Source organism: Scyliorhinus canicula, chromosome 14, assembly GCF_902713615.1.
Source record: "Scyliorhinus canicula chromosome 14, sScyCan1.1, whole genome shotgun sequence".
Classification (NCBI taxonomy): domain Eukaryota; kingdom Metazoa; phylum Chordata; class Chondrichthyes; order Carcharhiniformes; family Scyliorhinidae; genus Scyliorhinus; species Scyliorhinus canicula.
The window spans coordinates 77,226,980-77,244,451 of NC_052159.1; the positions used below are offsets into that span (position 1 = coordinate 77,226,980).

The following is a 17,472-nucleotide window of genomic DNA, read 5'->3' on the forward strand; positions in this document are numbered from 1 at the left end:
AGCAATGCAAACTGGAGTGGGGAGTGAGGCTATGCGGAGGATAAACTCATCCCTGTCGTGTGCAAGACTGAGTCTCATACAGTTTAAAGTGGTGGATCAGGCTCATATGACAGGGTGTAGGATGAGCTGTTTTTCCAGGGGTGGAAGATAAGTGTGGGCGGTGCGCAGGGGGATTGGCGAACCATGCCCATATGTTTTGGGCATCTCCAAGCTTGAAGGGTTTCTGGAAAGTTTCCTGATGCAATGTCAAAAATTTGGGGAGTGGAGATGGCGGCAAGCATGTGGGTGGCGATATTTGGGGTGTCGGAGGATCGGGAGTGCAGGTAGGGAGAGAGGCTGAAGTGGTAGCCTTTGCCTCCCTAACAACCCAGAGGTGGATCTTGCTGTGCTGATGGAACTCGGAGCAGAGGAGGGGTTCTCTACAACATGGAGGCTGGTCATTAACATGTCAGCGGGAGGGGCTCTTTGTGCTTTGGGTTTTGGGGGGAACTGGGTGTAAAAAGACGGGGCGGTACGGGGAATATTGTTAATTGTATATGGTTCACTGTTGATGTTTCCTCGTTTCTGCTGTGTATATATTTGAAAATACCTCCAATAAAATATACATTTTAAAAATCTATGCCATGGCATGAAAGCTGAAGTTGAGTGCATTTTAAACAAGCAACTTCTTTTGAATTGGTGAAACATGAGGATGCAAGTAGGACATCAGTGCCAGGATCTCAAGCTAATGAACAATTGAGGTCAAAGGGCTTGGTTTGGTGGTGTGTTTGGGTCCAATAGGAGATCCCCAACGTTCCTTAGCATAATGGGGGGGGGGGAGGGGGGGAAGAGAGAGATATTCAAATTTCTAAGGAGCCTGGTACAAGCCTGAAAAGCCAGGCACAAAACAATGCAATGAAGTTGTGGACATTTCGCAGGGCCAAAAATTCACCAAAACATTAAGTCATGGCAGAAAGCTTTAGATTTCTAAGCGCAGCCAAGAAGAAAGTGAAAGTAAATTACTGTGGATGCAGGAATCCAAACCAAAAACTGAAAATACTGGGCAATCTCAGCAGGTCTTGGCAGCATCTGTGGAGAGAGAAGCGAGCTAATGCTTCTAGAATGGATGGTTATTTATCAAAGCAACTTTGCCAAATAGCCATCCAGACTTGAAACGTTTGCTCCCAAGAAGAGGGTGAGTCTATTACACAATTTGTAACTACCCTGAAAAAACTGACAAAACACTGAATTTTGGATGTGTTAATTGATACCGTCAGGGATAGATTAGCCTGTGGTTTCGGGAGTGAAGCTATCCAAAAGCAATTGTTAACCAAAAGTGACCTGACCTGAAAGAAAGCTTTGGAAGTTGCTGTATCCATGGAACTAGCAGCTAAAGAAGCTCAACAGTTGAGTTCGAGCACAAGAAATCACAAAATGTTGGCTGAAACTCAAACACAAACACAGACTTGCACTTTCCATAGGTGTGCAAAATCCAGGCACTCAGCAGCAGATTTTTGGTGCAAAGCCATCATGTACAGAAATTGTGGCAGAAAGGGCCACATTGCACGTGCTTGTTGGAAAAAGGAACAAGGTTCAGGAAAAAGTTGCAGGAAGCAAGAGCGGACTAAAACAAACGGCAAGCTGAATCAAGGAAAAAGTGTCCCCGTGGTACAAAAAAGACATGAGAAGGAACTCAATTCACAGTTCGAAGACAAATTGTCATTAAAGGTACCAGCTTTCTGGTGCAACAAACCAATATTTAGTCACTCCATTACTGGACAGTCAGCCAGTGAAGATGGAGTTGGACACTGGGGCAGCCAACTCGCTGGTGCCAGTGACTGTTTAATGATAAAAGCTCTGACATATTGCTCTGCAACCCTTGAAGATAACATTAAAAACCTACACTGGAGAAGTGGTTCTGCTGAGGGGCCTTATTGATATAACAGTGCAATTAAATGGACAGATGGCAGATTTGTCCTCGTACATAGTGAAAGGAAATTATCCGACCCTAATGGGAAGAACATGGCCGGAAAAGATCAGATTAATTTGACAGATTCCGAATCAGGCCCACCCAAAATCTTGAAGAAACATGCCATTGATTTCAACGGTAAGCTAGGAAACATGATGGATAGCTCATTAAAGATGAAGATCAAGGAAGAAAGTCAGGTGAGATGTTAAAAGGCTAGGTCAGTGCCATATGCAATCAGACCCAATGTAGAGACATAATTAGAATGGCTGGTCAGAACAGGAGTCCTTGGACCTGTCAGCATGAGTGATTAGGCCATGCTGATCGTACCCGTGATGAAAAAGACAGATTTGTACGCATTTGTGGTGATTTCAAAGTCACTATTAATCCTGTACTGTTTGCAGAGCAGTACCCTCCATCCCTGATTGATGACCGATTCTCTGGGTTGGCTAGAGATTAACACTTCAGCAAAGTTAATATCAGTCAAGTGCATCTTCAAAGGAATGTGGACCTGGATTCACAACAGTTCTTGATGATTGTGACACAAAAGGGTTAATTTGATTCAAACGATTACCATTTGTCATCACTTCAGTGCTCGTTGTTGTATTTTCTATTCTGCTTTACCTGGACGGCTTGGATGCGTAGTGTTGAATAAAGAACACTACCATATGAAATGTAGTTTCTGTCACATTATATAAAATCTTTTAATACATTTTGTGCAAATGTGGAAGTCAGTATTCAGTGTGCTTGAAGTGGACAATATGTAAAAAAAATTATAGCTATTTTTGATGTCAACAAAAGAGGTTTAACTATATTTCACTGGGGGTTCCGTTATTTTTTCTCAGCAGAGCTAAATTGGGTTGCAATTTGGATTTTAAAACTCCACATATATTCAGGCAAAAGTCAGCAAATAACATCAGCAAAGTTGTTGTTAACGAACAAAACTATGAATTTATTACATTTCTGACTAAGATTCGTTCACAGTCCTAAAGTAGAAGGTTATGATATGAAACTATCCTATCTCTAACTTACAGAACTCTCAAGTATACACCTGCTCTCTATGCCGGACTATCTTATCCAGCTCGCTCCGAACACTTAACTCCTAATCAACTAATCATCTTCTAATCCCAGAATCCCTAAGTCACATGATATACATGAATGTTCTGTGGTTCCCTCTAGTGGTAAGAAACATTATCATTAACTTGTTAACACTTTACATCCCAGTCAATATATATACCATTATACCAGTGTTGTTCCAACGAGCTATGGACCAAATCTTAAGTGGATTAGACGGAGTCCAGTGTTACCCGGATAACATTTTGATTACTGGGAAGAATGAGGAAGAACATCTCTGCAACCTAGATGCCATACTCCAGAGATCAGAAGAATGTGGATTAAGAATCGGAAAAGAAAAATTTGATTTTTTTCCAATCTTCAATCAAACATCTGGGTCATGTCATCGAATAAGCTGTAGAATAGAGGGGTATACGTTCTTTAATTTAAGTCAAGGTGAAAAGAATCTAAATTGACAGGAAAATGGCAACGTTGTGCAACAGTGCATTAAAAACAGGACAGCACAATAAAAATCAGTTTAAAAAATAAATTGTAAAGAATCAAAAATTCAGAATAAGTTATGATCAGCTGGAAGTGGCAGTAAGGAGACAAAAAAACCCAGGCTTCAATATACTGCTGAGGAAATAGAGATTAATGGGATACCTAGGAGAGAGGTAACATAGTCTAAGGGCTCAGAAAATGTCATAAAACCACAGGGGTGAGGCCTGTGTGCTTTACAACTGCCATATGAAATGTAGTTTCTGTCACATTATATAAAACCTTTTAATACATTTTGTGCAAATGTGGAAGTCAGTATTCAGTGTGCTTGAAGTGTGACAATGTGTTAAAACAAATTATAGCTATTTTTGATGTCAACAAAAGAGGTTTAACTATATTTCACTGGGGGTTCCATTATTTTTTCTCACCAGAGCTAAATTGGGTTGCAATTTGGATTTTAAAACTCCACATATATTCAGGCAAAAGTCAGCAAATAATGTCAGCAAAGTTGGGTTAAGAAAGAAACTATAACAGAAACTCAGCAGAAAAGAATTACAGTCAGGCCAAATTAACTAAGATCTTTCTACTCACAAACACAATTGTGCAATTAGACATATTTGCACTGCAGTTATCATTTCTTGCCAGGTCCACACAGTTCGAGCTAACACCCATAAGTTTGGTTCCTTTCAGCATTATAGATAAGTCTGAATAAATCAGTAAAATATTCAAATTCCTGAACACAATTGTTTAGCACGAAATGCAAAGACAGATTTTAGTTGGTATCAGACAAGTGATTGAATATTATTAGAACAAAAACTGTTATATTCAACAAAATAATACTTTAGATAATAGCAGTTTATCAATGTCTGATAAACACTGATAGTCTGTAAACATTTGAAGAGGATATCGTAAATTGAGTTTTCAACTTGGAAGAATTGAGCAAAGAAGTCATTATTCCCAGCAAGAAGCATCACATACCCATCATTGTAACCACCTTCATGTCGAGCAGAGGAAAAAACGTCCATCTCAATTAGGTTGTCCTGCAAAGTCTCTAGGAATGTCTGCTTTGCTATATTTCTACATTCAGATGGAAATATGAATGAAGCCAATGAGTTGCATATGTATAAAATAGTGAATGGAGACAGCAAAAATCAAAATCAGCAAAATGGTCGACAAATTAGAAATCAGACATCAGTGTAATGGTTTGAGTAGAAGTGGCAGAGAATCTACTGATGTCCTTTTTAAATCATGCTATTCAGATCAGCAGTTTAATAGGTTTAAGGTATAATGTAAAATGGTTAAGATAAAATCACTTCAAATGAATGAACCCTAAACCCATCACCATTGGCCTGGAGTATCTGCATATTCTCCGCCCGGATATCAACACAATCTGGGCCCAATCCACTGAAATAGTGCAAACAATTGCTGAACTTAAAACATAAGTGAGTTACCCCGTCACACATATGCTTGTGCATCTACCATATTTTATGCTGGTTCACAAATCAATACACTCAGTGCATTCCTCCCAGGTTAGCAGGGCATGTTTTTGGGTGCACAGGTACCTGGGGTCACATTAATTCATTGTTGGTGGCCCGCAGTCACTTGAACTCTCCCTATGCTTATTTTGCATACAGATAAAATAACTATTTTAAGTTCAATTCACATGCGTTCAAATCCTATCAATTGATCTGCCCTTGCTACGTGAGACCTGTGATCAACAGACAACTGATGCCATTGGCTCACCTGGTGCTTCAGTTTCAGCAATTACTTTTCACCTTTTCAATTGAATTCGTTTATAGTTGACTATGGTGGATAAGGTAGTTTGTTTGCACTGGTTAATGGGAGATTTTATGCTTGGCGTAACTTCACCTTCACAAAACTGATGCAGTGCCCAATGTATGATCACAACTACACTCCTATTTAAAAACTCCAGGCCATTATATGAACATGAAGTATCACTTAGAAAACATTCAAATTCTGTTTTTCTCTTAACAATTTAAACAGATTTTCAGCAACATGGCACAGAAAGATTCTACAATTTTATATTTACAGACTTTCATTGTCAGATTTTCTGGAGTACTGGCAGTAAACAGCCACAACAGTGTAGGTCACAGTATGCTAGCAATGCAAGAAGCCTACCTGGTCTCCAGGGGGATGTTACTGTTGAGTAGCCAGTTGTCCTGCATGTGCGCAGGCTCTTGTATGCTGGGAGGTGGTTCTGGAGGGGGTGGGAGATCGGCTGGACTGGGACTGGGGTTACTACGTGTCGTGAAGTTCCCCCTGTTCAATGAGTTAACTGAGGTGGCATGAGGGTGGTTTAGAGTATGGGGGTGCGTCATTGCAGGTGGAGGTGTTCTGAGCATTGAATGATTCTGAGGAGGATTAGCCAAGTGATCTGAAAGACACAAAATTGGAAATAATATTAGAGGTTTCCATACTAAAATAATTATCTGGTGTTTGTTGACACCTTTACATGTGCAGGTTTTTATTGTGAATACAGAGTGTGGAAGTGTGCATCTTTTCGTCAGCACAGGATCAAATTATCAAAATTGTAGCTCAACACTGTAGTGATCTGTACATCTGTACATATATCTGCACATATACCAGGGACTGCAGCACAGATGTAACAGCCGCAGCATCAGAGACGGGCATAAAGAGTCGAGCCCAAGGGAGGATCCGCCTCTTTGAGAAGCAAAGGGCTAGTGAGCAGCAGCAGACAGAGACAGCTCAGCATAGGCAGTTTACCTCAGCTTCACTGGTCATACCTCTTGACTGTTTTACATCTAGCTGAGCTCTGGAAGCAGAATGAACCCTTTGAATAAAGTGTTTGTGTTAACTGAAAGTTACTCGTCTTCATTCAGACTTAGAGAATAACATACACACCAGATTATTAGCCTTGAGAAAGAAACACACTCCGAATCCATCTACTCAAATTCACAACATATGACTTTCAAAGTTCTCCAACATTTAAATTTTGAATGACTTTTGCAGATTTTAAAACACAGCAAATAACAAATGCTTATTATGAAGCCGAAATGTACGGGCACACACAATCATGGCTACTTCTCCCTCCTGTTGCTGTATTTTCCGAATGAACGGAAATTCATTTTTCTCATGACAATTATAAAGCAATGGACCTGATTTGAACTCCATACAGATTTTGGGAAGGTGGATAACAAAGCGAAAAAGAAACTAACTCACTTGCTGCTGAAGATTAGGTTATAGAATCATAGAATTTACAGTGCAGAAGGAGGCCATTCAGCCCATCGAGTCTGCACCGGCTCTTGGAAAGAGCACCCTACCCAAGGTCAACAACCCCACCCTATCCCCATAACCCCATAACCCAGTAACCCCACCCAACACTAAGGGCAATTTTGGACTCTAAGGGCAATTTATCATGGCTAATCCACCTAACCTGCACATCTTTGGACTGTGGGAGGAAACCGGAGTACCCGGAGGAAAACCACGCACACACGGGGAGGATGTGCAGAGTCCGCACAGACAGTGACCCAAGCCGGAATCGAACCTGGGACCCTGGAGCTGTGAAGCCATTGTGCTATCCACAATGCTACAGTGCTGCCCTCCACAATGCTACTGTGCTGCCCTCCACAATGCTACCGTGCTGCCCTAAGGTTAGCAAGGTTAAGGGCTTGTTCTTAAAAGGTAGGCTTGCAATAGGGCCCATATGACGCGTGCACGAGTGAATGGCTTCTTTGTAGGGCTAGGGGATAGGTGGGAAAGGTGTAGAGGGGGGCCAGCTAACCATGTCCACATGTTCTGGTCATGTCCATGGTTAGTTGGGTTCTGGAGTGCGGTATTTGAGTCACAAGCAAAAATTGGGGGGGGGAGGGGGGGGGGGGGGGAGATGGGGAGGGGGGGGGGGAGATGCTACCGGGTCCTCTTGATGCAATCTTTGGGGTGTTGGAAGTGACGGGCTGATGGAGGAGAAGCGGACCCATATGGTAGCCTTCGCCACTTGGATCGCCTGGAGGTGAAATTCACTGGAATGGAGGTCGGCATGGATGGGAGATGTTGCGGAATTATTTAAACTGGAGGAGATTAAGTTTGTCCTTTGGGGCTCCAATGGGGCTCTGGATGAGATGGAGGTTGTTCTTGTCTTTGTTAATGGGCCTGTTTGTTGCTTGCAGATAGGGGGGAGGGGTTGAGGGGGGTGGGGAGGTTGGGAAGTGGGGGGAAAGGAGGGGAGGGGGATGGGTGGAGCTTAGGGGAGAAAAAGGGGAAAAGTGTCAAATTAGAGGGATTGTATTTTATTACTGATTGATTGTTTTAATGTATGTTGTTATTTATGCCCTGATTTGAATAAAAATATATATATTTTTTAAAGTGCCTTCGGGACATAATGAAACCATCCGTAAAGGAGGAACCCGTTAACGTTGGATGGGTTTCTGTGCTGCCTGCTCAAAAGTGCAGTGAGTTACCAGCACCTTGCCAATGTGTTAACTAACTTAAATGATTTTAACTGTCCACCAACCGAGTTTCCATTGTTAGGGTTAAAAATGACTCTGCTATGATTCCCAATGGATTAGAATGGAGGAGAGTTTGTGCAGGGCGTCAGGATTGAAAGCACTATCAACAGCGCCGCTCCCGATAGCTCCGGGGAAATACTCAGGGAGTCCAGTAATAATAGCTTCATTGAGAATTTGGAGGCAGTTTCGCCAACACTTCGGGTTGGGGGTAGGGTCAAAGGAAATGCCAATTCGGGGGAACCACAGATTTGAGTCAGGGAGGTGGGATGGAAATTTTCGGAGATGGGAGGAGACGGGGATTAAGACACTAAAAGATTTGTTTCTTAGGGGTCGGTTTGCAGGATTGAAGGAGCTGGAAGCAAAGTATGGGCTGCAGCAGGGGGAAGTGTTTAGATACATGCAGGTTCGAGATTTTGCCAGAGAGGCGATACAGAGCTTCCCGGTGGAGCCGGCCTCCATATGTGCCGACAGGGGGACTGGAGAAGGAGGTAGTGTCAGCGGTTTATGGAGCTATTTTGGAAGAGGAGAAGGCACCACTGGAAGGGATCAAAGCAAAGTGGGAGGAAGAGTTGGGAGAGGATATGGAGGAGGGGTTCTGGTGTGAGGTGCTCCGGAGAGTGAATGCCTCCATCTCGTGCGCGAGGTTGGGGCTGATACAGCTGATGGTGGTAAACAGCACACCTCACAAGGGCGAGGATGAGCTGATTCTTTGAAGGAGTCGAAGATGTGTGTGAACGTTGCGGGGGGGGGGGGGGGTGCGTTAATCACGTTAAATGTTTTGGTCCTGTCTGAAGCTAGAGGATTACTGGAAGGAGGTTTTTACTGTAATTTCTAAATTGGTACACGTGAAACTGGACCCAGGCCCCCGGGACGCCATATTCGGGGTGTCGGACCAGCCAGGGTTGGAAACAGGTGCAGAGGCAGATGTTGTAGCCTTCGCCCCGCTGATCGCCCGAAGGTGAACCCTGATGGGTTGGAGAGCAGCCTCTCCACCCTGTGCCCTGGCGTGGCGGGGGGAACCTGTTGGAATTCTTGACTCTTGAGAAGGTTAAGTTTGAACTGAGGGAAAGGATGGAGGAGTTCTACAATTCATGAGCATTATTCATTATGCGCTTTCAAGAACTGGATAACATCGAACATTAGTTGGGGCGTGTGGGTGGGAGGGTTGGGGGGAGGGGGGCTGTGTGTGTTAATGGTGACTAAGGGTGATTCCTGATTCCTTTTTGTTATTTGTTTATGTGAACATGCGGGCGAATGTTTGGGGTTTTTTGGGAGGATGGGATCGTTGTTATTGATATGCAGATTGACATATTTGTTACTGATTATTGTTTAATGTTGGTGGGTGTAAATTGGGGAGAAAGCGTGAAAAAGGAGAATGAAAAATATTTATTTTTTAAAATGACTGCTATTTTTACAGGACAATTTTACCCATGTTCAAAAGACAAGTCCGCCAATTAGCACGAACTAATTTAAAGTATTGTAGTAATATCGTTACTAAGTCACAAATGCATTTTTTATCATTTTGCTTTGATCTCGGAAACCGCCAATGGTTCTCGGTTAATGTGACTGCTGTTCGTGAAATATTTTCTGATATCAGTTACAGTTATTGCACATCATTCCCTACTTACTTCCCCATTTTCTAATTGGATAGAAAAAGCCAATACGGATGCTGACTCTTAAAATGAGGGATGAAATATGGGGCATTACTTTCTCTCATCTCTCACCCATCACCCATGCTAAATCAAGACCCTGCCTATCCTCTCATGTTAATGCAAAATAACCTGTGGCACTATTTTGAAGATAATCTAGGGTGTTATCCCACATCTATCCCATTGGCAACATTACTTATTTAAAAACAGCCAGTCCTTATCGCATATCTGTGGAAGTCCATTTTCAAAAAATTGGCTCCTGCATTTCTTACAATACAAGTGATTAAACTTCAAAAGTACTTCATTCATTTTAAAATACTTTAGTCATGAAAACTCCTATGAAAGGCTTTCTTTTCATACTGTACAAGGGTAACATTTGTGAAGTTCTCCCAAAGGGGAAGCTCATTTGACTGGATTTTTGATCAAATAATTGTTGAGGGGTAAAGAGGCCATTGCATCTGCCCTGGGGACTGATGTTAATTTTCCAGGCTTTTAATTGCAGGAAGGTGAGCAGCTAATGTTAGCATTGACAGCACAGTGGGGAAAGAGGAAAAGAACACACTTTAAGTGAGTGGATTGAAAAGATGATGGGAAAACGAAAATGCTATGGTTCCCACCACCTATTAACTGGACATAGCCCCCTCAATGTGGTGCACTGAGTTTCACTGTGTGGCTCCCTAAACGGAACTCAGCCAGCATAGGAACAAAAAGGGCATTCAGCCATTGAACCAGTTCTATAACGTAATCAGATCATAGGTGATCTGTAGCTTAATTCTATTTACACACCTTTGATACTGTTTTTATATCAGCTAGATCTGCCAGATGGCATTTTTATAAAGTGAGTCAACCCAAAGTGGAATCTTCAGAACAAGCAGGGTTTCAGGGTCAAGGGACACCAGCAAAGATGTTTGATAACGGACAGCTAAAGATACATCAAAAAAAGAGTAGAGCAGGAGGGGCAGGTGGTGCAAATCCGAGTCGCTGAGGTGGTGGGAGGGGTGTGAAACTAAAGGAGGATTAAAATTCTGGGGGAGAAATAAAGGAGGAGAGGAAAAAAGAGTGAAGTGGAAGGATGAAGAGGGGGAGAGAGAAGGTGGGGGAAGGGAAGAGACGACAAAGCACTCTTTGATATATTTGCACCATCAAATGTATATTAAATATATTGGTTCTGGCATCATATATGATAAATACACACACACCGCAAACACACACAGATGATCCAAAATTCAACATGTGCATTTGACGTTCAATCCAGCACACCACAATGTGCAACATGGTGACAACCATCACGGAGGAAGCTATTGCATTTTCCTTTGAAGGACCGACTGGCAGCACCCCACCACTGCTAATTATACATACAGGAGCTGTCCACAACAAGCCTTTGTGCGAGAAATCAAGACCACAAAGACACCAATAAGAGATTGATGGGGCAGAGAGGAGAACCAATGGGTTAGTGGCTGTGAATGGGGTGATCACACAGGCACCCCTTGGGAGCAGGAACAGAATTTTAGGAACCCTCCCCTCAGTAAGCACCTGCTGAATCTTTTCTACTGAACATTGTTTACTGCTGGTTCCCCTCATAATTGCCTCTGTGGCTTCTGCAATTAAAATGTTTTTAAGTATTAGAAGCAAACATGTGAATTTGCTTTCGTAAGAAATGGCCAAAAACTGTACCATGCATCACTCCTGTCAGCAAACTGTACACAAACTATTAAAATACACCTCAAATTAAACTTTGTACTGTAAAATACTGGAATTATTCAGCACTCCAGGCAGTGTCATTGCTGAGAGTTAATGGGCTGAATTTTACCAGTAGGTTGGATAACCTGTTGTCGGGGGGCATGCGAGGGTGGGTGGTGGGTTTCATATTTGAGTCAAAAGCACGCACAAGAGGTAATTGGGACTTGCTTAGTGATCTTACAAAAGGCAGTTAGGGGCAGCAATTGGGGGAGCTGATCGTTCAATTAATGGTGGCAGGTAGCTACAGAGCCAGCACCTCGCTGTTCAACGCCATTTTCAAAGATGCATCTTCAGCATCGAGGCACACTGCAGACACAGACGACAAAGAAAGGGACCTATATCAATGGAGGCTGTGCAGGAATAGTGTCAACAAAAGGAAGGGTCCCTCTCTGAGCAAGTGATGCCATACAGGAGATGCTTCTGCTGGTGACAAGTCAACAGAGAGACGTCCAGCTTCTAAATTTAACAAGTGGACGAGTTCAGTATCAATGTCAACTAGCTGAGCCCCACTCTACCTATTAGGCACGGAGCATAACTCTCACAGCACCATTTATCGGAAGAATACCAACTTCGATATATGCAAGGGAAAGCATGTTTGACAAACCTGTTTTGAGAGTTATTTGAGGCTGCAACCAGCAAAATAGATCGGGGGAACCAGTGGATGCAATACATTTGGTTTTTCAGAAGATTTTCATGAGGTCCCACACGTTTCCTCATAAATATCAAGGGATTTGTGGATAGTGCAGGAAAATTTGATTTGATTTATTATTGTCACATGTATTAGTATACAGTGAAAAGTATTGTTTCCTGCATGCTGTACAAACAATGCATACCGTACATAGGGAAGGAAGGAGAGACTGCAGTATATAATGTTACAATAATAGCAAGGTGTAGAGAAAAGATCAACTTAATACGAGGTAGGTCCATTCAAAAGTCTGATGGCAGTAGGGATGAAGCTGTTCTTTTGAGTCGGTTGGTGCGTGATCTCAAACTTTGGTATCTTTTTCCTGATGGAAGAAGGTGGAAGTATGTCCGGGGTGTGTGGGGTCCTTAATTATGCTGGCTGCCTTTCCGAGGCAGTGGAATTGTAGACAGAGTCGATCGATGGGAGACTGGTTTGCTTGATGGATTGGGTTACATTCACGACTTTTTGTAATTTCCTGAGGTCTTGGGCAGAGCAGGAACCATACCAGGCTGTGATACAACCAGAAAGAATGCTTTCTACAAAATGAATGAATGAAATGAAATGAAAATTGCTTATTGTCATAAGTAGGCTTCAAATGAAGTTCCTGTGAAAAACCCCGAGTCTCCACATTCCGGCGCCTGCTCGGGGAGGCTGGTACGGGAATTAATCCGTGCTACTGGCCTGCCTTGCTCTGCTTTAAAAGTCAGTGATTTAGCCCAATGTGCTAAACCAACCCTGATGCATCTGTATGGTGCATCTGTAGAAGTTGGTGAGAGTCGTAGGTGACATGCCAAATTTCCTTAGTCTTCTGAGAAAGTAGAGTCGTTGGTGGGCTTTCTTAACGAGTGTCTGCCTGGGGGGACCAGGACAGGTTGTTGATGATCTGGACACCTAAAAACTTGAAGCTCTCGCCCCTTTCTACTTCGTTCCCATTGATGTAGACAGGGGCATGTTCTCCACTATGCTTCCTGAAGTCGATGACAATCTCCTTCGCTTTGTTGACATTGAGGGAGAGATTATTGTCTTCGCACCACTTCACGAGATTCTCTATCTCATTCCTTTACTCTGTCTCATCACTGTTTGAAATCCGACCTACTACTGTGGTGTCATCAGCAAATTTGAAAATCGAGTTGGAGGGGAATTTGTCCACACAGTCATAGGTGTATAAGGAGTATAGTAGGGGGCTGAGGACACAGCCTTGTGGGACTCCAGTGTTGAGGATGATCATGGAGGAGGTGTTGTTGCCTATCCTTACTAATTGTACACTACTAAACTGGGTTTCGACACGGAGTCCTTTAGAATACAGAATTGATCAATAACATCTAACTACACTCATCTACTGCTAATCTTACTATTGGTATGAACTATAATGTAACTTTCTCACACTAACTGCTCTTATGACCTTCACTCACTGTCTCCTGCATACACTCCTCCCCTGAGGTCCAGCATCACTGCTTTATATAATTGTATCTGCAGCTCCGTCTAGTGGCTACTCTTGACATTACATTAACCCTTGTAATGCTGATAGTTATGATAATACCATATCTTACGATGCCCTCTGAAGTGGCCGAGCAAGCCACTCAGTTCCAGTGCAAGTAGGGACGGGCAATAAATGCTGGCCTAACCAGCAACGCTCACATCCTGTAAAACACATTTTAAAAATTCCAAGTTGTGGCAAAGAGTGGGTCCCGAGCTCCCACTTGTCAGCAGCGGTAGTGTTCAGCGATTGTATCACAGAAGAACAGTGGTGCTACCGGGAGAGGTGGCCGCTGCTAAGGTTGGTGGTCGAAAACCTTGAGGCTCCTATCGGTGAATCCAAGGTGGTCGACTGTCAGAGGGGATACCCCCACCATCCGGAGAAATTGTTGAGGTCTCAAGTGCAGTCTCTCCTGTGTCTGGCCCTATCTGTGTACCATCAGGCCTCCGGCTCCGAAAGCTCTCCAGGCTGCCATAGGGAGGCTGCCTCTATAATCTACCAGAGAGGTTGTCCTGCCATCAGCCCCATAAATAGGGGACTTTACTTAGTGCACCATTTCACATTCTGATTTGGGGGCGATCTGATCTTTAAGCATAATATGCAGATCAAGAGAGTGCTGTCTGTCTAAGAATAGGGTTTCAAGTCCATTCTTTACAAATTATCTGTCAAACATACATTCTGGTAGTAATGAAAACCACTAAAACATTCTGTAATTGACTTATAATCTAAAAGCAAAATACTGCACATGCTAGAGATTGAAATAAAAACAGGAAATGTTGGAAAAACGCAGCAGGTTTGGCAACATCTGTGAAGAGAGAAACAGAATTAAAGGACGGAATTCTCCCATCTTGGGATAAAGACCCGTGGCAGGGACCGGAATTCGGAATGTTTCCTGCTGCAGAGGGCGACAGAAAAAAAATTGCCAAATATTCCGGCCTAAATCTCACTAATTATGAAACCAGGTGTTCTGTGCCATGTTCAGAGGCTGGTCAGGCATGATGCCGGTCGTCCGCCATCGTACCCAGGTGCCACAGGTCCAACATCACTGACTCACTGTTGAAAATCAGAAGGCACGAGAATGGGGATGAGAAAATATCAGCCATGATTGAATGGCAGAGCAGACTCGAAGTGGCCTAATTCTGCTCCTTTACCTTATGGTCTTATGGAATAAAGAATGTGGACCACTTGAAAATGAAGATGGATCTCCTGGAACATTCTGAGACTGGAAGATGGACCCCCTCCAGGAAGCTGGAAGATTCACCTGTAGATGCTCCCTCCCGCCTACTGCTGTGGTGTTCCAGGCTGCAGGGGTGTGGGAAACCTCCATTCTGATCTCCAGAGGCAGCCCCAGGCATTGTTCAGGTGAGTCCTGACATCTGCACGCCACGTTATTCCGAATGTATTTCAAATCGGTGTGCCTTCCCGCCAGCGTCAGGGAGAATCTGGCGTGGGTGGTCGGGCCTTCATCAGTATCCCATTAGTGGGATGCAAATGAGTTTCACATTAGTCTTTGGCGGTTTCCTGATCCGCCAGGTGAGCCCTAGCGGAAGATCCCACTGTAAATTCACGGCAGCGTAAAAATGATTTTTAGGCCTCCCACTGAATTCTGCCACCCCGCCCACACCCATCCCCAATCCCCCGCCCCAACATTGAACTCACAGGCCGGAGCTAGGGAGAATTCTGACCAGTGATTTGAGTGCAATATTACACTTGTTCAGAACTGAGCGCTTAATCTATACACATAACATGGCATTAATCCCATAAAATGTTGCATATTTCAGAGATCGTCACAATTAATAAGGAGGAACTGCAGGTGAAAGAATAGAGTTAGAGTAACATCAGCAACAGTAGGCTGGATTTTCTATTCTCTGCACAGAGTGCTCGCAGGCAGCACAGCCGGCTTTCCCCTCCAGACAATCCAGCACTCTGCACAGAACAAATCTGGAGCCGTGGCCCATGGTGTTACCCTGATGTGGCAGGGCTGGAAAAAGCCTGCAGCCAGGAATCCCGAGATCAGGGCCCCTTTAAACAATCATTTCATTCCAAGCCTGAGGCAAGAAAATCTGGAATTACGATTTAGGCCCTTCGGGGATGACTGTCAGTCTGATGGAAGGGATTCCACAGCATAATAGAGCCAGTCTACTTTCATTCAAAATGGAACTTAATGGAACCAAAATCAGAATTTTTCAATTTTCAATCCCACATGATTTCATTGCAAGTTGAAAGTTCTGCCCTCTTTCTCCTTTCCTCTTCCGTGGGTATTTAATTGGACCCCAACCAGTCAGTATAGTTCCCCACTGTATATTGAGGAATATTGGCTCAACACAGCTAAACTTCCCCTTCCACTGTTTCTCCTCCTCCTTTTCTGCTTGCTGCTATCCTCTTCCTCTCCACCCTCATCCATCCCTTTCTTCCTCCTGCTGGGAAGAAATGCCCCTCACCTGGTGGCACACACATCATTCTTTGTTACTCCCTCTCCCCTCCTCCTGCCCAGTCTGCTATTTCTCCCCCTCATATCTTCTCTTTTTTCCTTTGGCATCAATCCTCTTCTCAGTCCAGTTATTGGAGCTTGTTTGATTTTTTAATATTGAACTAGGTCTCAACTCACTGCAGAGAACAATGCAATGCATGAACTTATATTCAATTCACTCAACAAACCCACAGGTGAACAGAGGACCACTGCCATGTACTGGAGTTCAGTAGATACATCACTATTCATAAATATGTACCAAACTATAGCTGAAGCTATTAATTAATCAACAGGTTTGTTGAATAGTAGACAGATAAATTAACCTTACTAAAAACAAATCATAGACACAGCATTGCAGAATTTATTATTTTGTCTCAAAGGAACTTCTCCTTTACTCCTAATGGCAAGCTGAAATGGAAGCCCTGCAGACCCTGACTAAACTTAATTAACAATTGGCAGCTAACTGATCCACAGAGACTATTTCTGCCTTTGTCCAATGAGTTTAAGAATTATTGCTTATTTAGCTCAGTCAGCGTCAGATACACCCTCAAAACCACTTTCAAGATAGACAAACTAAAAATATAATAATAATAATTGCTTATTGTCACAAGTAGGCTTCAATGAAGTTACTGTGAAAAGCCCCTAGTTGCCACATTCTGGCGCCTGTTCGGGGAGGCCGGTACGGGAATTGAACCCGCGCTGCTGGCCTTGTTCTGCATTACAAGCCAGCTGTTTAGCCCACTATGTGTCATGTTTCTCCCATTGCTATATTAGGTGGTTAGCTTTTTATGGACGGGGGTGGGGACAATCTTAACTAGAGACCTCGTGGGTGTAAATTACAGTTTGAGACTTCCATCGGATTTCCCACTCCCACCGCTGATCTCACCCTCAAAACGGGGGTGCAAAATCCCCCGCATTAATTTATTTAAACATAGCTGCCAATCATAATGTTTAAAGAGATGCACAAGGTACTTAGCTGTGAATTCAATGAATTTACCTCTTCTAAATTATCTGGTTTCTCCAGATTGCTGCTTAAAATTGACTCTTATTAGTAAGTGCATGTCGAATACAGTGTACCAAATAAACAGTGATGGGGTTAGAATTTATATATGTAAAATAACTTTTGTGTTTTTTGAACTGCTGCGCATCAAACAGTTGAGCCATTTCCCATTAGGGAACCTATAGGCAGAATGCCACTCACATACCTGACTTAGAAATATATTACTGTTCCTCCACTTTCGCTGGGTTAAAATCCTGGAATTCTTTCCCTATCAACACTGTGGGTGTAACTACACCCAAGGGACTGTAGCGATTTAAGAAGGCAGCTCACCACCACATTCTCAAGGGCAACTAGGGCCGGACAATAAATGATGGTTTAGCCAGCGAGGTCCGCATCCTGTATATGAATGCAAAAATATTCTCCCAAGTCCCTACCAGTGGGTTCAATGGCGGGATTGGGAGAATAGGG

At 43.3% G+C, this 17,472-nt stretch overlaps 1 protein-coding gene across 1 annotated transcript in view; it reads right to left on the reverse strand.

The window, feature by feature from the left end:
- The window catches only part of tenm4 (teneurin transmembrane protein 4), an 851,752-nt gene that overhangs the window by 265,920 nt on the left and 568,360 nt on the right, over window positions 1-17,472 (reverse strand). Inside the window, 2 exon segments of the mRNA XM_038818655.1 lie at window positions 4,475-4,573; window positions 5,636-5,891. Coding sequence (XP_038674583.1) covers window positions 4,475-4,573; window positions 5,636-5,891 — 355 coding nt within the window.